This window comes from Larus michahellis, chromosome 22, assembly GCF_964199755.1.
Source record: "Larus michahellis chromosome 22, bLarMic1.1, whole genome shotgun sequence".
Classification (NCBI taxonomy): Eukaryota; Metazoa; Chordata; class Aves; order Charadriiformes; family Laridae; genus Larus; species Larus michahellis.
This window is the reverse complement of record NC_133917.1, coordinates 4,038,920-4,058,854: the sequence shown is the minus strand read 5'-3', so window position 1 is coordinate 4,058,854 and position 19,935 is coordinate 4,038,920. Positions and strand designations below refer to the sequence as shown.

At 50.2% G+C, this 19,935-nt stretch overlaps 2 protein-coding genes across 2 annotated transcripts; both read right to left on the bottom strand.

The window, feature by feature from the left end:
- Positions 1–899: 899 nt before the first annotated feature.
- On the bottom strand, positions 900–3,690 carry HOXC12 (homeobox C12). The gene is made up of 2 exons (XM_074565052.1): positions 2,638–3,690; positions 900–1,876 (listed from the first exon to the last, which is right to left on the bottom strand). The coding sequence occupies exons 1-2, from the start codon at positions 3,200–3,202 to the stop codon at positions 1,638–1,640; spliced, it is 804 nt and encodes a 267-aa protein (XP_074421153.1). The 5' UTR covers positions 3,203–3,690; the 3' UTR covers positions 900–1,637.
- Positions 3,691–11,454: 7,764 nt separating this feature from the next.
- Positions 11,455–16,441, bottom strand: HOXC13 (homeobox C13). The gene is made up of 2 exons (XM_074564978.1): positions 15,808–16,441; positions 11,455–13,525 (listed from the first exon to the last, which is right to left on the bottom strand). Exons 1-2 carry the CDS (start codon positions 16,439–16,441, stop codon positions 13,269–13,271), a joined length of 891 nt encoding a protein of 296 aa, XP_074421079.1. The 3' UTR covers positions 11,455–13,268.
- Between the last annotated feature and the right edge of the window lie 3,494 nt (positions 16,442–19,935).

Here is a 19,935-nt window from a genome sequence, read left to right as displayed (position 1 = left end):
CATCCTACCAGGCCCCTCTCTACTGCCCTGAAAGGGAAAAAGCCAGGCAGGATTTTAGGGAGCCAACCCCCCCCCACTCCACACCCCCACCCCCCCCCCCACCCCGTGCCCCAAAGAGACAAGTCCTATCAGGAATTTTTAAGGAGGTAAAGAAAACATCGCCCTTGCTAAAAACCTGCAGGTTTTTTTACCTGGTGCTCAGCTGGGAAAGGGAGACGTGGATGGATGAGATATATTTCCTTAAGAAAACCCCAAACCCACAGTTTTTATAATTGAGAAAATAGCACCCAGGCGACAAAGCGCATCATCCGAGTTGTCCCAGGGAAGGAGAGATGCCACTCGCTCCGGCTCCAACAGGCGGTTATCACCGGAGGGTACAAAAAAGAAGGAATTTTTCTACCTATTTTCCTACGTTGTCATCAATAAACACAGCAAAACAGCATCCATGCTCCGTCAGTAGAGCTGTTGCAAAGAAACATCGTTTTTGTTTAAGAGGAAGGATAGGATTTTGGGGTAGTGCAGGGAAACGCTGTGAATTTCGAGAGGGGAAAAAAAATCAATCTCCGAAAGGCTCAGTTTACGTGGAAGGAAATTCAGATTATTTTTTCCTGGGAGGGTTTTCTAGGGGGGGGGTGTGTGGGTGTGTGTGCGCGTTTTTCCTTCTCCTTGTGACATTCTGGCGTTGAGGACAACACCACCGCCTGCAGCAAAGCCTCGTATCTATAGGGACATAGTGTGATACACATACCTCATTTATTATACAGCTATATACCATATACACCGGATATATACACAGTCTTTGTCTCTCGCCTCTTCCTAGAGATCCTGATTAAGCCTAGAGATCCTGATTCAACCTAGAGATCCTGATTAGCCGCAAGCCCTCAATTTAGACTGAGAAAAAACACATTTTGGGTCACACCGTGCGCTGAAAAGAAGCATCTTCCATAAGGATGCGGGGCAGGTCCTTTAAGACAACATTCCGCATTCCCTTCCCCCCCTTTTTAATTTTTTTTTCTCTAATCCTTTTTTTTTTGCTGTTTACTCCTCCCGCCTTCCCACTAAACACCAAACCAGCCCTAAACCCAGCGTGGCAGCCCAGGAGAAGGTCCAGGATCCACCCTCAGCACCCTCAACCCCGGTCTCGCCGTCAACCGAAGCCGGGCGGAGGTGGAAGCGGGGGCGGGGGCGGGGGTGGGGGGGTGGGAGCGGGACCGGCGGCCCCCGACGGCCCCGACGGTGCCCGGCGCTGCACGGAAACCCTACCTGTGCTGCTGGCAAAGGAAAAGCCGCTAAAGTCGCACTCAAAACCTCCCCTTCAGCCCGCCGAGCATCTCTGGAAGCCGTCTGTACCCCCGCGGTCCCGGTGGAGAAGATGCATTATTATTATTTTATTATTATTATTTTCTCTCGCTGTCGGGTTTCATATTTTAAGGGAAACTGGTTATTTATTAATATTCTTTCTTTATTCATTGATTTCTGGGAAGGGAGGGGTGGGGGGGATTAAGGGTGGTCAGGTAGAGTCCCGGGAGCTCGGGTGAACGCTAGACAGTCTATGTGGGATTTTTTTTTTTTTTGTTGGTTGTATTATTATTATTATTATTATCTTTTTAATACCCGACACGGACGCTTCTAAAACTTTAAAAGAAAGAAAGGGCTTGCTCTCTCAGGAGGAGTCTTTTCTTTTTCATACGCCGGTTCTGGAACCAGATCTTCACCTGCTGGTCGCTCAGGTTTAATCGGTCTGAGAGCTCCCTCCTTCTTTGGCGAGTAATGAATTCATTGACCATAAACTCCCCTTCCAGCTCTGCCAGCTGCAGCTTGGAATAGGGTTTTCGTTTTTTCCGGGACCGTGTGTGCATCGGGTACCAAGGAGCACCTGGCAAAGGGGGAGCGAGAGTTGAGCACTTGGCAAGGAAAAAGAAAAACCAACACCCAACCCCCCCCCCCTTTAAAAAAAGAAAAGGGGGCACCCGCAGCACCCTCTTCTGCACCTCCCCGCTGTCCCCCCGCTGTGGGGGCTTAGGGATGCTCCCAGCTGTCTCCCAGGGTGATGCGTAGGGCGGGCACAGGAGGAAGAGGAAGGGGAAGGTAGGGGAGCGTTATAACCGGTGCACGGAGCAAAGGACGCGCAGGGAGCGGGCGACAAGCCCGGGACCCCCCTCGGGAATGGCTCCGGCCCCGCTAGCAGGGAGAAACCTGCACCCCATTGCCATCTTTGAAGGCTGTGGTGTTTTTTTAAGCATCCCCCCTCCCTTTCCCCCCCTTCCCTTAGGTAGACACACCTCTGCGATGTCCCCAAAAAGCCGCCCGGTCGCTCCGCCAGCCCTCCGCGCCGCGCAGGGATGCGCAACCACCACCCGACTCTCTCGCTCTCTCGCTCTCTCTCTCTCTTTTTTTTTTTTTTTTTATGGGATATTTACATGTTTATAGCCTTTTCTTTTAAAAGAAGCACCACCTAATAAAACATTAGGGATTTCGGTGCTACCCCTAGTGGTCTCAGCACACATAGACACGCCGCTGAGCCCATGAATTACACCACGAAGGAGCTCCAAGCCGGCAAGTTTCTAAGCAAACCCCCCCTTCCCCTCCTCAAAAACGGCCCCGAGACCTCCCCAAACCCTTTATCCCGGGTCTTACCACCGGTGCCTAAAGTGCTGCCTTGATTCAGGGGGGACACCAAAGCCCCCGCTTCTCCGGTCGTGCCTTTATTCCCTTCATTGAGCAAGGACGAGCTGGAGTCTGACTCCAAGGACTGGCAGGACGGAGGGTCGTGGGGCACCGCCTCGCCGCTGGGATAGTCATATTTGCTGAAATTGCCCCCCATGCCATTGGGGAGGCCGGATTCGAGGGGCAGCAAAGCACTGTCCCTGCCCCTCTCCTCCCTCTTGAGCCCGCTGGTTTCCGAGCAAGTTTCCCGGTAATAACATTTGCTTTCCTCCACCCGGGCGAGGTCGCAGGCTCGACCGAAGGAAGGGTTAATGGAGACGGGGCTGCCCAGGTAGGGTTGAGGGTACCCGTTGCAGGGTTCCGAGGATGCCCAGGGCAAGGAGCAGACGTTATCCCGTCGGGGGTAAGAGAGGGAAGGCAAACCGGGCAGCTGCCCTCCGGAGGCACGGAAATTTGGGAAGTAGAAGGTGTCTCCCGTGTGGATGTTCACCAGAGGTCCCACAAAGCCGGGATTAAGGAGGTTGTGCTCGCCCATTTCCGCGGGCCTGACCGAAAGCTTCTACTTTATTGCTATCTGACATTAAACATAGTTAAACCGACGGCTCGGCCCCATTGGTCCGGGGGGGTCACGTGAGCCCCAAATTGCGCTGGAAGCGGGGGGGGGGGGGGCCCTCCCCTCCCCTGGCAGCCGAGACAAAACACAACAGCAAGTTCCGCCTTTTTACGCCTTTTCTTCCCCCCCCCCCGGCCTTCTTCACCACCCCCCCCAATCATAAAAAATCATAAAAAATCCCATAAAGCATTTTATTAAAAAAAAAAAAAAGGCAATGGCTCCCAGCGCTGGCTTGAGAATCGCGAAGCGCCCTAAAATGTCATATTTAGCATAAAATAATCGATAGGCGCGGGTTTTGCCCCAAAACCGCTGCGCGCCCCTCCCCCGGCAACAATTCGGGGCCCGCCACCACCCGCAAAAGCGAGGCTGGTTCTCATTAATTAGCTCCTTTATTAACTAAAACAGTTCGAATTTACAATATCTCCCCAATAAATTACTATTAGATATTGTGTCATATAAAGTTTACGGGCTTTTTAAGGAGACGAATGATGGTGCCCGCAACAGGCTCATATTTACGCGCGGTGGGATGGGAGACTTGGAGGCTATTTGCGACCTTTTCTACTCTTTTTTTAATGTTATTATTATCATTTTTTCCCCCCCACTCCTTTCCGACTAGGTGGCTTTGTCGTGGGCTGGGGAAATGCAGCTTCTTCCCAGGCTCTTGCCACTCTCTCAAGAAGGGATGGAAGATTTTTTTTAATAATCCTCAATTGCTTTTATTAATGATCTGTGTCGAATAAAGCAGCCAGAAGAACACGACTATATACAGCCTTAATTTACCCGGTATATATTCCATATGCACCAAGGCGCGCGCACGTATAGAATAAATGTTCAAATCTCATTTCTTTTGCTTGGTTTCTGGGAAAGAATAAGAATTATAGTCTTCCCCCCTCCCCCGCCCCCAGTTTCTTTGCTCCCCACCCCTGGAAACAGAGGTACACGCAGACACTCACACACGGAGCTGGTTCCTCGCCACCTTATAGCAATATATTCTGCCCTCGTAACACCACAGAGCTCTTCTTCCCTCCCACCCATCGTCTTCTCCTGGTCATACTGAAAAGAGCTGCTGCAAAGGAATACAAGGCATGAAAAAAAAAAAATCAATATTGGCTTCTTTCAGTGCAAAATAACCGCCTTGAGGAAGAAAAAAATGCTGGGAAAGGTGCATCGTATGGAAACCGGGAACACGCAAAGGGTGTTTTATTTAGATTTTTTTTTTCCTGGGGCGGTTTTTTCCTCTTCCTTTTTTCTTTTTTCTTTTTTTTTTTTTTTCTTTTTTCCTTACTTCTTCCCTCCCCCTTTTTATTTTTTAAGAAAGCAAAATGCCCACCCCGTTTGCTGGATTTTTGCATGGCTTTGCATTCCTCTCTGCCTTAAGCAACTCCCCAGCGCTCCCCTTGCCAGGTTGACTCTGCAAAGTACCGTAAATATTCCTGTAGAGGTAAAACCGCTGCGCGGGGGCGGAGGCGCTCCGCGGAGGCTGAGCCGGGCGGGTGCAGCCGCACCTCCCCAACTGCTGCCTTCCCAGCCAGCAACCAACCTCCCTCACCGATATTTTGGATATTTCTCAAGCGTAACATCAATTCCCCCCTCCCTCCATCCGCCTCATCTGGCAAAAACACTGGGGCTTCATCTTAAACCCCTATCCCAGCCCTGCAAGAAAAATCAGGTGCCGATAAAATAACTCATTTAGGTGCCTTTTCCCTCTTCCATGGACAGCTCCCGAAGGTGGAAAACCTATTTTCTATATTTCCCAACCCTTTTTCTCCCTGGCACATCTATGGATACGCTACATCCATCCCTCGCAGAGATACGTGCATACCTTCGTAGGCAGAAATACGACTACTAGAAATATTTTTGCTAGAATGAAAGTTTAGCCCTTTTTTTTTTTTTTTTTTTAAAACCTTGCCAAGGAATTTTTCTCCCTGCAGGTACAAGTGCAAAAGAAGCCGCTTGCAATTTCTCCAAGAGTTGTCTTCTCGCTGCTGCAGAAGAAGCGCTCGCAACGCTGGGCAAGCGTGGGGAGGAATAGTTTATATAAAAAATGAGCACGTGATCCCCGGAGGTTGCCATCTGAATTGGCTTTGTTTGCTGCTTTTTTCTTTTCTTTTTTTTTTTCTTTTTTAAAAGAAAAACCCTTCCTCTACCTTGCTCTTTTCTTTGGAAAATTCCCCATATAAGACGTGCCCGGGTGCTGCACGGCTTTGTTCTCCACCGGACCTCAGAAAAGTACATTTTTGCTTCAGAGGAGTCTCCGGGTATTTGGGGCTTTTCCTCTTTATTCAATTTGATTTTTTTGCCGGGCACGAAGAAAAAGAAAATGAATACAAATTCACTTTTACCCTCAAGGAAACATGCGGGCAAGCGGCTGCAGGGCTGAGCTGCGGAGCAAGTGAACCACAAACTCCTGCGTGGAGGGATAATGTCAGCATGGGCATCGCAGCAAGGGAGAGGGAGGAAAGCACCCCCGCTTCCTTTATTTATTCTATTTTTTTTTTTCTTTTTTAAGAGCTGGGAGACGCTACAGCCGTGCTCAGAAATACATTAAGCGGCGCACGGCGCGGAGGGTCCCTCCCTGCTCTTGGTGGCCTTGAGTGGGGCTCCCCAGCTCAGCGCTGCTCCTGCTGCAGGCAGGTCCAAGGGAAGGAAAAATATATAGATATATGTAAAAAAAAAAAGAAAAAAAATCCTAAGGGCTCTTAAGCAAAGCTGCCGCCTTTCCCTGGGAATTTCTTCCCCATTAAAAATGCATTTCCCGGTTCAGGTTGAGCGCTCGCTTGGGCTTTTCTAAGCGGTGCTTAAACACGAAAGCCTGAGCCGAGTCCTCCTGTTTTGGGACACTGGTACCGATGCTTTAGGCAGCCTCCTCCGCGCACATCCCACCCCCAGCGTCAAAAATATATCCCCTTTTCTGCCTCATATTGCTTTCAACAACCCACCTTTTTTTTTTCCACCCTCCCCCCAAAATAGCTGCCCAGCCCAGCAAAAAAAAAATAAAAAAAATTAAATCTCTGAGTCTTTCCTCTTTTTCAGGACTCCCAGTTTTCAGGTAGAGAGACCTTTTCGACGCAGATATTTAATAATCCTCGGGGAGGGTTATATATATATATATATATTTTATTTTTTTTTTCCCCACCTCCAGAAGTTACACCAGCAGTTTTCGGGAAATGCTGGTGGGAAGAAGCCGGGAAAACTCCCTGCCCATGGGAGCCGGGAAAAAAACCCAACCAAACAGCTCCCGATAAAAAAAAAAAAAAGAAAAAAAAAAAAGAGGGAGAGAAAAAGACGCTGGAAAAGCAAGATTGTCTCAGTTCAAGGTCACTGTCTAGTGTAGTGAATAGGATCGACATCTTATGCTAATGACTGTCTCGGATGAGCATCACTCACTGCCCGGGGAAAACAACCCCAAGTTCTGAGTTGCATTTCGGTGCTTTGCTCTTTCCGCCCCCCCCGCCCTGTTTTGGGGGATTCATCCCTGCGCTCCTCCTCTTCCCTTTTTTTACGCCATCGCAACCCCTCTCCCCCAAGCATGAGATATAAAATTTCCCCGTCCCCTCCTCCCGCATTTCATCCCTCCCCTGCGCAGCCCGCGGGGCTGAGCTCGGCTGGCGGCTCCCCCTTGAACAGGCTCTTTCTCCCCTACCCTGCCAGCCTCCCCTCTTCAAGATATATATAAAAAAATAATAATAAAAATAAACCCCATTAAAACAGCCCCAGCGTGATGGCCCCAGCAAAATATTTACGTTTCGGATGGGAAGGATTTAGCCCCACTTTCAGTTTTCTCCCAGAAATTTAACCCTAATCGGGCAAAAAAAAAAAAAAAAAAAAAAAAAGAGCCTGCAACATATAGATTGCATCTTTCTGCCTGGAAAAGGGGGGCGGGAGGGAAGCGAATTAAAAGGTCTCCTTGTGCGTGTGGAGGTTGGAAAAACAGATCCCGTCATGGCTCAGCGTTTCTGCTCAAGTGAGTTTCCCCCCCAAATTGGGTGGGAGTTGTAAGGAGTTGCGGTGACTGGAACAAGAAGTTAGCTGCCAGGGTCAAAAAGGAAGTATTTAGAATAAATATATAGATACATGACACGGGGAATAAAATAGAGACAGGCTTTGGAAAGCCCACAGAACTGTTACTTCGGGGTAGCTATATATCATTGAAACCTGCCCCGGCCCCTTTTTCTGATGCGGAAAATGCACGTCTATAGGCACCTTATAGATATATAAGTGTACAAGACAACTTCTATGTATCTATATAAGAGGGCAGTAAAATGGAATACGTAGGAGCCGGGGGGGGGGGCAAAAAAAAAAATTAACATGGAAAAGTGGTAAATGGATGCGAATAAAAATGTCTACGACACTTCAGCTCATCCAATATACAAATCATCTGGGGCAGCTTTCAGTTTCAACGAAGGCAGGTCCCAGGCTCGGTGCAGGGAATAGTTAAATGCCTGGAATATCATTATATTTTTCCCCAGCTTTGCCAGCAGAGGATCTTCTCCTCCTATTAGATTGATGTAAACTGATGCCTGCACCCATTGTAAGGCAAAGGTTTAGTCCCCAACTTTAGGGAAGTTTGCTTTGTCCGCCAGCGCTGTTTTGGGTGAGAAGTTGGCGTTTTCTACTGTAATTCCCTTGGAGGGCTGAAAACCCCCAACAACTGGAACAACAAACCAGTTAATGGTCTAGAATTCACGACTCTTGAGCAAATCGCAATTGGAGAGCCCGCAAAGCGTGATCTCACTTATTTAATGTTCCTTGTCAAGGAAGAGAGAGTGGTGGGGAGGAAAAGGAGTTTATTAAACCCACGGCTGGTCCAACTGCGGGCTGAACCAGCTCCCTGCCAGGCAGCAGCTTCCCCCCGAAGTGGAGGCGACAGGAGACGCCACATTTTGCTGGAGATAATCCTTAAATACCCAGAAACACGAGGGTTTTCCCCAAATGTGCTGAACCACGTAGGCAAGGAGGCAGTTTATAAGCAAGGAACCAGCGGTGCTGCAGGAGTTTGTGGGATGTGCGGACACACACACACACACACACACCCCGTGTTGGCTGTCAGTGTCTTAAATAATTTCTTGGCGAAGCCTTTAGAAGTCTCTTCTCTTTTGCCGCTACCAAAAAAAAAATTAAATAAATAAAATAGTCTTTTTTTTTAAGACGAAGCACTTCCGTAACAAATAGAAAGTTAACCAGCAAGAGTGATACTCACCTCTGCACTGAGCACAGGGCTGCGAGAGCAGAATTCCCCCTCCAGATTAGGAAGTTATTCTTACAAAAAAAAGAAATGCTTTAGAGAAAAAAATACATAGGTGAATGTGAGAGAGCTAAAAAAAAAATAGAAAAAGGAATAAAAAAAAAGAAGGAAAAAAGAAGAAAATGGCAGGGAAAAAAAAAAAAAAAAAAGAAGGGAGAGGGAAATCCCTTGTCCGGGATTTTACCATAAAGGCTGAGGTTGGGAAGTTATTCAAAGTCCTCGATACAAAGGAAAGAAAAGGCTAAACTTGGGAAACTTCCTTTTCAGGGCTTTATTGTTGGCCATTAGCCCGCCTGTCTAGACTTCAAATAACACCTTGTTTATCTGTAAACAGGAGCGGGAGCTGCTTGGGGCTGGCTGCCGAGGAGAAGATCAAGGGTGAGGGTCCCCTCGCTTATTATCCCCGCAGCTCGTGATGTCAAGGTCAAACAACGCCTAGTCACGGTCAAGGGTAATACAGGAGTGACGTCACGGCCTGCTGACCTAACACCCAGCGAGCTACGGGCAGGGCGTCAATGGATAAATAAGCAAGGAGAAGAGAAGCGAGCGATTCCCAATGGCTTTTCCCAACGGGGGCGTGAAGAAATGAGTGGGGGAAAAAAAAAAAGGTAGAAACTCATTGGATTTGTCTTCCTGAGGGGGGTCATGGCTGGGAAAGCTCGGCTTCCGCGCCCGCGGAGCTTCAGCAGGAAAGTAACGAGCTGTTCCTCGGGTGTTTTGCGTGTGTGCGCGCAACTTTTATTTTAATTTCTTCTCCTCCAGGCAAGTGCCTCCTCCAAAGCCCTTGGATGGCCAAATAACTGGAGCTGTAGATCAGATTTTGCCCTTCCTCTGGAAAAAAAACCAACCCAAACCAACAGTATCTAGGATCGGCAGGAAGGATCGATCTCAAAAATTTAGTGTGAGTTTTATTTTCCTCCCGCCAGCCCCGAAACCGTGGGGTTTTTTTCACCCAACCCGATGATTAAAGGAAGGACCAAGTGTCCGTGGACGCGTGGAGAGGGGAAGGGTCCAATCCTGACCTCCCCCCGCCGCCATCCGCACCCGACTCCAACCCCGGCGGCGGGGGAAGGCACAGCCCCACTTTTGTGGGAACCGAACCCCGAGGTTCTGAGCACATCGGGAACAGAGTCCCCTTCCCCTGGGGTCTACACCCCCCAAAAAAATCCCAGCCGGCACCTCAGCATCGCCTGCCGGCATCCCTGCGCCTTCCCGGCTCTTGGGCAGTTATACAGTCCCCGGGAGAGGATGGAGGGGTCCAGCGACGCCATGAAAAATTACGATATTTTAATTTTTATATTTAAAATATCCTGGAAAATGTGGGCAATGGCCAGCGAGCGCAGGGTTTCATGGGCTGGTCAATATCTGCCAACCAAGACCATCAAAACCCCTTGGTGCCCTGAAGCGCAATGAATGAAATTCTTGTTTCTTCTCTGGTTTTGCGTTTGTTTTCTTTTCTTTTCTCTCCCCCCCCCCCCCCCCGTTTAATTCCTCCCACGCGATTTGAAAGAGCGACCGACGCACAAACCGACACCCAGGCAGCCCTCTCGCCCTCCAACAAAATTAACCCACAATTGACAAAAACTTCCAGAATTGGAAACTCCCAGGATAACTTGGGCTCAATTACCCACATCGGTAAAGAAAAAAAAAATAATGTATTTATCCATATCCCCTCATTCCCGCCAAGAATCCTCCCTCATTGACCTCAGTTTCATCAACTTTTTTTTTTTTCCCCCCCAGAACTGGTGAAATTCAGGTACAACGAGGAAGAATAGAGGCGCAGCGAGCAACACGCTCGCTGTCGGGATGTCGGATTTGGGCTTGTCTGGAGTTGCTCTCAGGCATTGCAGTGTCTGCACACACAGAAAGCTTTTTTTTTTTTTTTAAAGGAAGAGCTCTTTTTTTTTTCTTTTTCTTTTCTTTTTTTTTTTTTTTTTCACCCAAAACACACATTCTCGTGGCTCTCGTGCGGTAGGGCAGGTTTTACCGACGATTTAATCCCGCTATTGCAGCGGCGGTGGGTTTCTCGAGGTCTTGCGATATTTCCTAGCTGAGCGTCTTTTAAAAAGAATTAAAATAATCAGAATTAAAGCTCTGCCGGTGCTTCCGAAACACCGAAGCTCTCCAAAAGGATTGCAAGGAACACCGTCAGATCAACTCCCGGATTTCTGCGCTCCTCAACTGCACACCCGGAGAAGTCAGGGACTGGGGGCAGAAATCGGGAACCTCTTTTTTTTCCAACCCCCCGAAGGGAGAGGGGAGCTGGGACAGAGGATCCAGCCCCCCGGGTCTCCCCATTCCCGGAATGAGACAAAGAAGCATCCCACCTTTCCGGAGATTTGGGATCACTCCGGGAAACATCCAGACCCACATGGGGCTTTGCCGGTGTTTCTGGTGGTGGTTTGGGCTCCATAGGGCACACTCTGCCACCGCGTTGGACCCGCGGAGAGGGGCGGTACATACGCACACCCTATACATCCACCTTTTAGACGCATTGATAAAACTATAGGTACCCCTATACGTACACACACCGTATTAAACACCCCAGTACGGACCATAAATGAGATCTACGCGCCGCTTTGTGTGATAATATAGCGGTTTGCACTCGCATATGGATAAATAAATTTATATATATAGCATACATATTGTCTACCCACCATTTTATATGATAATGTAGAGGGTTGCCCTTGCGTAAATATATATAAATTTATATAGAGAGTACAGATACGTTGTTATATGCGGTATAAGTGACAGACCCACATATAGGGATACACAGCTGGCCTTAATACCCGGACTTATATAAATTACACGCACACCGTCAAGCCTCGCACACATACATGTAACATATATATATATATATATATATATATACCGACGCCCAGATCATTAAAAGAAACGGACATACACGGTTATATGCACACACCCTTGTATAAATGTGTATATATATTATATATACACTCACTTAAGCGCACCGGTTCGAACACCTAATACATCTACGCGCGCATTTCTGCCGACACCAACGCTAATTTTCTTTTTTTTTTTTTTTTCATAAAGCTTTATACAGCTTGTGCCGGCTTTATCTGCCCCCTCACATAAATATATGCGCACACTCAATGCAAATTTAGCCCGCAATAATATTGTTTTAGGTTACATCCCTTTAAAAGCCTTTTTTCCCCCCCTTCCCCTCCCCTTTTGATCATTTAACGAGGTGATTAAATCTAGCAGATATTAAGGTAGATTGTAATCCGCCTATGGAAACAATTTCCTCTCTCGTATTTCTTTCCGAGCCGCCCGGCCGGCTCGGGGCCGCGAAAGTTCCGCGGGCGCGGAGCCGGGAGGACCGCGGAGCTGCTCGGCGGGGCGAGGGCAGGTTGGGAGATTTTTATCTGGGGCCGGAGCTGGAGTCAAACAGGTTTGGCGAAACGCGTCCTTTGGGAGGGAGATTGAAAGAGATTAGAAGCGTCTGCGGAAAGTCATCGCGTTTTCACCCAGGGTAATTGCGGGGAGGAGGAAAATAAGGACAACATAAAGAGGAAAAAGGAAAAGCAAATTTAAAAAATAAAATAAAATAAAAAAAGCACTCAGCTGACTCAATCTATTTTCTCCGCTTTTTACTCCCCCTGGGAACAACCCTCCTTGGGGACACGCATCAGCCCCTCGCATCTTCCGTGGAGCCCCTCATTAAGCGGTTTCTGCCCAAAATTGCCGGATTTCCCCCCTTTTTTTTCATCCTTTCTCTGCGGAGGTTCCCGCCCGGGCTGTATTTGCGGTGGTGGGGAGAGGAGGCGGCTGGAGGGAGGGATGGGAGAGGCACAGGGGCTACAAAGAGGTGCACAAAGAGCCTCTCCTCAAGGCAAAACAACAACAAAAAAAAGATATTTATTTTTAAGAAATGTCATCTGCAGTCGGTACATTATCATCTGGACACCACAATATTATATACATATACAAGACATTAAAAAAAAAAAAAAAAAAAGATGCTTTTACATATCCAAAGAACACTGTCGATAATTAGCCGGTTTAAAGAGGGAAAGAAACAAACCCCAAAGACAATATTGTGCATTTTCCATCTTGTCAGCGGAGAACAGACATTCCAGTTTTATGGCAGAGATCTAGAAACCCTCATGAGAACATACCCAAAATAGTCTCGTACAGCAACTCGCTTCCATGTGGGACCTAAATCAGTGGTTGGGGATATTTAAGCGATACCGAGCAATGGTTTTCTTCCCACAATAGCAGCCTTATTTCTTATTTTCGGTCCCTAGCGCCGAGAAAATACGTTGTGATGCAACTTTGCCATAGGTTCTCCATACATTTATACATCGGTGGGTGAAATGGCCCGAGATATGAAAGTCTGGCGAGGGGGGGTCGGACTATACAGCGTTACGGGGCGACATTCCGCTTTCATCTCTCCTTTAACGTAACTACACTCTTAGCTTATTATTATTTTCTTTTAAAAATATACACAGTTTAACCTTACCGAGGGATTTCTCAGAGCAAAACTGGGGGGGGTTCACAGTCAGAGCGGGGCAGGGGGATAAATCAAAGATGCGGTCGGTGGGTATTTTTTGGGGGGGGATGCGCGTGTGCATTTGCGAATGTCGATTTTTTTTTTTTTTTTTTTTAAATAATGACTTGGAATCAGCAGAGTGCCGATGATGTTATCATACAAACTACCAGATAAATATTTACGCTTCTTGCTTCCTTTTCCTTGCCCTTTTACTCCTCCAAAGTCATCCTCTGTCAGGTGGGGTGGAGATGCGCTGTCTTGGATTTGCTCACCACCTTCTTCTCCTTGACCCTCCGGTTTTGGAACCAGATAGTCACTTGGCGCTCGGACAGGTTGGTGGTGGCCGAAATCCTCCTCCTCTTCTCTTTGGTGATGAATTTGCTGGCCGCGTACTCCTTTTCCAACTCCTTCAGCTGGATTTTGGTGTATGGAACCCTTTTTTTCCGTCCCCTCCGATAGCTGCTGACTTCGGGTTGCAAGGGGACCACGTCTGGATTTAAACAAAAACACACACAAAAAAAAAAACCATAAGGAAGAGGGAAAAAGGGGAAGAGGGGAATGGGGGGGTTACAGCACCCCGAGGCGCGGATTGGGAATTTCTGCACATCGGGGAGAGAAAGAAAGGGGGGGAAAAAGGAGGATGAAGAGTGGAGGAATGCGAGCGAAGAGGAACGGGGAGAAAGGGGGGGGGGAAGACAAGGCAGGCAGAAAATGCACCCAGCGAGAGGAATAATGCTATAATAATAGTAATAATAACATAATATCCACAATTCACGTGGTGAAAGCCTGTTTTTCTTGGCGACACTGTTCATGCTGATAAACAAGGAGCATCCAGTCAAGCCGCTGACTGATGCTTGCGGGTAATCAAAGGGACCTTCCAAACGGAGAGATTTGGGACAATATCTGGACCTTCTCCCCTATTTCTTTCTTTCCTTTCCTGTCGCCCCCTCCCTTTTTTTTTGCCCCCTCCCCATCAGCAAGCCTTCCCGGGGCTCCCCGCAGATGAGCACCCCCGAACCCGCTGCAGAGACAAGTGAATCCCCCGCACCCCAACCACTCCCGCCGGCTTGGGGCAGCCCAGAAGCCCCTCGGGGTGGGGGTGGGCAAACCCAACAAGAATAACCCCATTCCTCCCCCCCTCCAGTGGCTTTTGGGGGAGTGAGGAGGGAGAGATGCTCTGTGCTTTGCCATGGGGAGTGGGTTCAGCAGGGATGCGGGGAGCATCCTCACCCCTGCTCTGTCGGTACTGGGGGGTGGAAAAGCTCCCCCCAGGCTTTCCGGCAGCCCCAGCCCCCTGCCAGAGTGCGTGTCTGTGGGGTGACCTGGGCGACAAAGCTCCTCGCCGCAAAGGTGTGACCCAGCTGGCTGCAGGAGGAAGATGGAGGCGAGCTCTCCTCGGCAGGCAGCGCAGCCCCAATTATGGCTGACAGGAGTTAATTGGGGAGCTTCTGGGGGAGTTTTGGGGGCGATCGGCTCTTTGGAGGGTGGGGGGAGGAATTGGGGGTGCTGAGGGTGCCGCAAAGGCCAGTGGTGGGGGACAGGAATGTCCTTCAGGGGGACTCACCAGAGCCGCAGCCGATGGCGAGAGAAAGCGGTGAGGGCGGCAGCTCCCCCAAATACAGCTTGAAAGGAAGGACCCCCCCCAAAAAACCCCACACACCCATCATGCAGGCAAGAATGCATCCCCAATGCCCCCCCATCCCGCTCCCCCAAAGCTCCCGGGAAAGCCCATTCCTCCGTCCCTCTTTGTCCCGAAGCAGGAAAATAAAGAAACCGATGTGTCCCCTCCATCGCCTCCTACAAAGAACTAACGCGACCTGTCCCCTCTCTCTCTCCAAGATGCTGTAGGGCATCGCCCCCCCCCGCCCCTTTTATCGCGATTATTTCCCCCGCTGGCTCCTGCGTCCTTCCCCACCCCACGCTGGGGCTGGGGGGAGGCTGGGGAGAGGCACCGGGAGGCAGCACCTACCATCACCTTCCTCCCCCCGCTGCCGTCGGGGCACGGAGCCGGCCGGGCCCGGTGGGAGCACGATGAGAAGGGATTTTTATCGAGGGATTTGCCGGGCTAAAAGATGCTCCAAGGAGGGGTTTTGCCCCACCCCTCCCCCGGCTGCCTGCGGGCTGTCAGTCGGGCGGGATGCCCGCCTGATCCGGCGGAGAAGCCCCGCCGCCCCCCACTCCTCTGCCTCCCTCCTTCCCCTCCAAAGAGATTCATTTGTCACTTGACACCTATTCCTATAATTGTGTGTAATTGTGATATGATTTACTGTCCCAGCCCCCGACACTTCTCATTCGACCGAACCACTAGAGAAAGGTTTTTAATTTTTTTTTTTTTTTTGCCTTTTTAAGCTTTCTGCGCTTAGAGAAGCGACAAGCGGAGGGGGGGGGGCGGAAATGAAGAGAAAGGCACCGAGAGACGCTCTTTAGGTGAGGCAACAAGAGGGAGGAGGAGAGAAGAAAGGGAAGAATTAAACGGCAAAGTTACTTTCCAAGCAAGCTCACGGCGTGTATTTTGATTCAGAAATGATTGCTTCACCTTCTTTCCCATACATGTTCATACACATTGCCTTGCACAGGAGGCATTCCAGAGCCATTTCTTTCCCTTTAATTACATATACAGGCATACACGTATCTATCTGTATATGTATATGTGTGTGTATATATATATATATATATATATGCACACTCATCCGCACACACGCACATCCACACCTCCGGTGGGAGCTGGCGGTGGAGAAGCAGACGAACACGCCGATTCCCGGAGCAGCCTACCTGGGAAAGGTGATTTCCAGAGGTGTGCGGACTGGGATTGCTCTTTGGAGCAGTACACTTGCCCATCCCAGCCATTAGAAAGAGCCCAGTGTTGGTAACCTTCCATGGGAAGCAAAGCGTCGTGTCTCGGTTCCGGGTGACCACCGAGCCCCGGGACCACCGACACGTCCAAATAGCCAGGGACCGCCTGGTAGGAGCTGGGAAAACCGGGGTAAAAGGCGAATTCTTTGGCCCTCGACGGCAGCTCCTCGCCGGGTAAGGGCCCGCCGGCCTCGGGGTACTTCTCCCCGGGGTGGTAGGCGCAGGGTTTCTGCTGCAAGTTGACTCCGTGGGAGTGGGACAACCTGCAGCCGTAGTAGCCCCCCCCGAAGGGGTAACCGTAGCCCAGCGCCGCGCTGGAAGCCGCCCCCGACGGGCACTGCCGGGGGGGCTCGGCAGCCGCCAGCTCGGCGTAAGCGGCTCCCTGGGGCGGCGGTGGGGGCGGTGGGGCGGTGGGGACGGCGAGTCCGGCGTGGGGCATCATCTCCCGGCAGTGCCCCAGCCCTTCCATGCGGTTCTTCTCCCGCGGGGCGTCCTCGCAGCGGCAGGCGAGGCCGTCGGGCCAGCGCGGGGGGAGCCCGAGCGGTGCCGTCATGTCATGCCGAGCTGCTCCGGCTGCCGCCACCACCGCCTCCTCTTCCTCGTCTTCCTCCCCTTCCTCCTCCTCCTCTTCCTCGGCCGCCGCCGTCGGGGGAAGCTCCGCGCCGCGCCCCGCCGCCCCGCGACCCCCCCAACATATCGGCCCCCCGCGCGCATGCGCCGCCCGCCGCGCCGCCGCCGCTTCATTAAGAAATCCGCCGCGGCCACGCCCCCCCCGCCCCGACGTGTCCCCGCCCACGTCACCCAACCGACACCTTCATTGGTTGGGGGGGTGACCCCCCCCTCCCACCGCCTCACCCCCACACACCCCCGCCCCGACGGGGCGGGGGTGGGGGGGGGAGCGTTCGGCACAAAGAGCCGCCCGTGGCGGGGGGGCCCACGCGTGTTGGTTGCGGTGGGACGAAGCGTGTGTCGCTTTCCCCCCCCGCCGGCGTGTCCCCACGCACAACGCGGGGCGGGGGGGGGGACACGGGACACAGTTGCTTTCCCTGGAAGGATTCCACCCCCTCCGTGTTTCGGCGTGGGGGAAGGATGCTCTAAGCAATATACGCGGCGGGGGCGGGGGGGGGGCACACCAGGATCAGCCCCCACCCGCGATATTTCAAGGGGAAACGACGCTTCGAGGGGGAGGGCCAAAAAACATCCCATTCCCCCCCACCCCCCCTTTTTTTTTTTGGCGGGCGGAACCTTTTGACTATTTTTTCCTTCGCAAGGTGCTCTCCCCCCCCAGTAAAAAAATTTCAAAAAAAGCAAAAACTCTGCCTAAACTTCTCCCCCCCCCCCCTTTTTATGCCAGACTCCAAAATAACTTGATTTTCCCCCACTTAGTACACGTGGGGGGGGGTGGGTATTGATATTTAATAGTTCAGTGATGAATATTTCAGGGAAAAGTGGGGTAGGAACAAAGCAGGGGATGCTGGGGGGGGGACGACATGGGGGGATTCTGTCGGTCCAGTCTGATTTGTGAAGGTTTGTAAAAAGGGGAATTAGTTCTTAAACCGGGGCCTCGCTGCCACGGAATTGGGGGGAAAAATGGCAAAATGGCAGGTTGCTGTCTGGGAGGGATGGGGATGGGGGACACCGCGGGGGGGGGGCTCGCAACCCTCGAGAAGCCCCCAGGGGAGGGGTTCTTAAGGGAAGGAGGGGGGGTCAAAGGTCTCCAGCACCCCCAAAAATAGAGGGAAAAGTGGAAAGAATTCTATTTTTTAAGGAATTTAGCGCCTTAGCCTATAAGGAGGGAAGTGAGCGCTGCATTTCTCCCCCCAGTTTTTCGGGGGGGGTGTGCCATGGGGAGTGGAGTCCTCTGAGGGGGCCTCCAGATGGTCCCCGCCTGTCCCTGTCGCCCCCTCCCTGTGGGACACCCCCTCCGCGCCGCCTGTGACCCCCTTGAATCCCAACCCCATCCCTCGGTGCTATTGGGTTTGGGGGTAAAACCTCCCCCCCCACCCCCGCCCCGTGGGGCCCTTCGCCCCCCAGCTCTTCCTCTTCCTGATGGGGGAAAAAAAAAAAAAAAAAAAAAAAAAAAAAAAAAAACTGGGAAAAAGCAAAAAAAGCCACAAAACTCCCCAAATCCGGCAAAGGGACCCCGTAGTCAACCTGCCCCGCTCTCCGCGGCCGAGGGCGGATTTTCGGCGTCTTCAAGAGCCGTCGAAGTCCAAGTTCAAGGCGAAGGAGCCCGAGAGGGTCCCCCTGAGCCCTTTCGGGGGGGAATGCAGGGATGAGGCCTCGGGGGCACCTTCCAGGGGCTTCGACTTGGGTTTAAAAGTGGGAATTGGAAAAGGTTGCGATGGACAGGGGTGGGGTGGGGGGGGTGGGATGAAAATCAGGAAAAAGAAGTGAAAGGAGATGAAATGAAAAGAAGCTGAATGAAACGGAATAGAAGAAAATGGAATAAAATAGAAGAAAATGGGATAAAACGGAATTACAGGGGATAAAAGAAAGTAAATGCAATTAAAAAATTAAAAGAAATTAAAAATAAAATAAAATTAAAAATTGAAACGGAATGAAGTGGGATAAAGTGGAATGACGTGGAATAAAATGGAATAAAGTGGAATAAAATGGAATGGAATGGAATGGAATGGAATGGAATAAAATAAAAAAATAAAATAAAATAAAATAAAATAAAATAAATATAAAAATAATAAAACCCGTGCCCACATCCTTTGAATTCCATAAACTGCTGTGAATCCACCCAGAAATCACCCAGCAGAAGCATCCCAAGAACCACATGGCTCGGGAGGGCCGATGGAAGAAGCCGAGCAAGAAATAACGCGTAAATTAAAGCCGGGTGTCCGCCACGTCGGGGGGAAGGGACGGGGGGAGCTCAACTAAAAAAAAAAAAAACACCCTTCCATCCCCCAGCAGCCCTCTATTTTTTTTTTTTCGCCTTTAATTTTTATGAAGTAGTTAACATTTTGTAGCATATGTCCTATCTGCGCGGCGTGGGAAGGGGATTAAATGCTAAAAATGCAAAGATTTATGGTAAGGGTAATAGAGGCGGAGCGGGGGATGCGCGGAGCGGAGCGGGCAGCGCTCGGTGCGGAGGTCGGAGCCCCGAGGAAGGCAGACGCCACGATAAATTCAAAAATAACAGCAAATTCGCGCTGGCAGGTTTGGGGAAGGGCATTTCCCCTTCGCTTCCCGGGGAAATAGGGGTTTAATGAAACATTGGATTTTGTAATTCGGTGGGTTAGCGCGGGTTGCAAGCGGAAAATTAGGGGAGGGGGCGGAAGCGAGGGGAAAAGAGAAGAAAAGAAGAGGAAAAAAGAGGAAAAAACAAGATAAAAAGAGGGAAAAAACCCAAGAGAGAAAAATAGAAAAAAAAAAGAGAAAAATAGAAAAAAGATAAAAGTAGAAAAAAGAGATTAAAAATATAAAATAAAAATAGGGAAAAAAGGAGAAAAAGAGAAAAAAGGAGAAAAGGAGGGAAAAAAAGAGAAAAAGAGAAGGAAACAAGAGAAAAAGGTCGTCTTCTAGAGGTAACAGAGGAGAAAGATCACATTTAAACCGGTGCTTTCCTCGGGGAAGGGTCCGCGGCTGGGAAAGGAGGAAGAGGGTCGATGTGCAAAACAACCCTCAGCTCGGAAACGGAAGGATTTCATTTCAAAAATGGCTCATTTGGTCATTTTTTTTTGGAGCGTTTCTTATCATTTGGCAGCTTTGGAGGGCGGCTCTCCCGGCGATGGCGGGTGGGGTAATGAACCCAAACCAGCGCAGGGATGTTTGCACTTACCAAAATGTGGAAGCGCTTAAGAAAGTGGTACCCATAAATAAAAAATAGGAAGAGGGGAAGGAGCAATTAGAAATAAGAGCAGATGTGAGAGCCTTTCGTTAGGTTGGTTGGGGTTTGTTTTTTTTTTTTTTAATAGCATTTTTTCCCCCCACAAGCTCTTCTTAAAGGATAATATTCCTGATTGTGCATTTATAGAAAAAGACTCGAAGAGCCCGCATCGCTCCCACACCATCCTCGCAGCATCACCTTTTCAGGAT

Bases quoted from the DNA above. Each gene is read 5' to 3' on its own strand.
- HOXC12 (XM_074565052.1), bottom strand. From the start codon at position 3,202: ATGGGCGAGCACAACCTCCTTAATCCCGGCTTTGTGGGACCTCTGGTG. The intron at 1,877-2,637 runs GTAAGACCCGGG...CCCCTTTGCCAG, and splicing joins CAGCACTTTAGGCACCGGTG to GTGCTCCTTGGTACCCGATG.
- HOXC13 (XM_074564978.1), bottom strand. From the start codon at position 16,441: ATGACGGCACCGCTCGGGCTCCCCCCGCGCTGGCCCGACGGCCTCGCC. The intron at 13,526-15,807 runs GTAGGCTGCTCC...GTTTAAATCCAG, and splicing joins CTGGAAATCACCTTTCCCAG to ACGTGGTCCCCTTGCAACCC.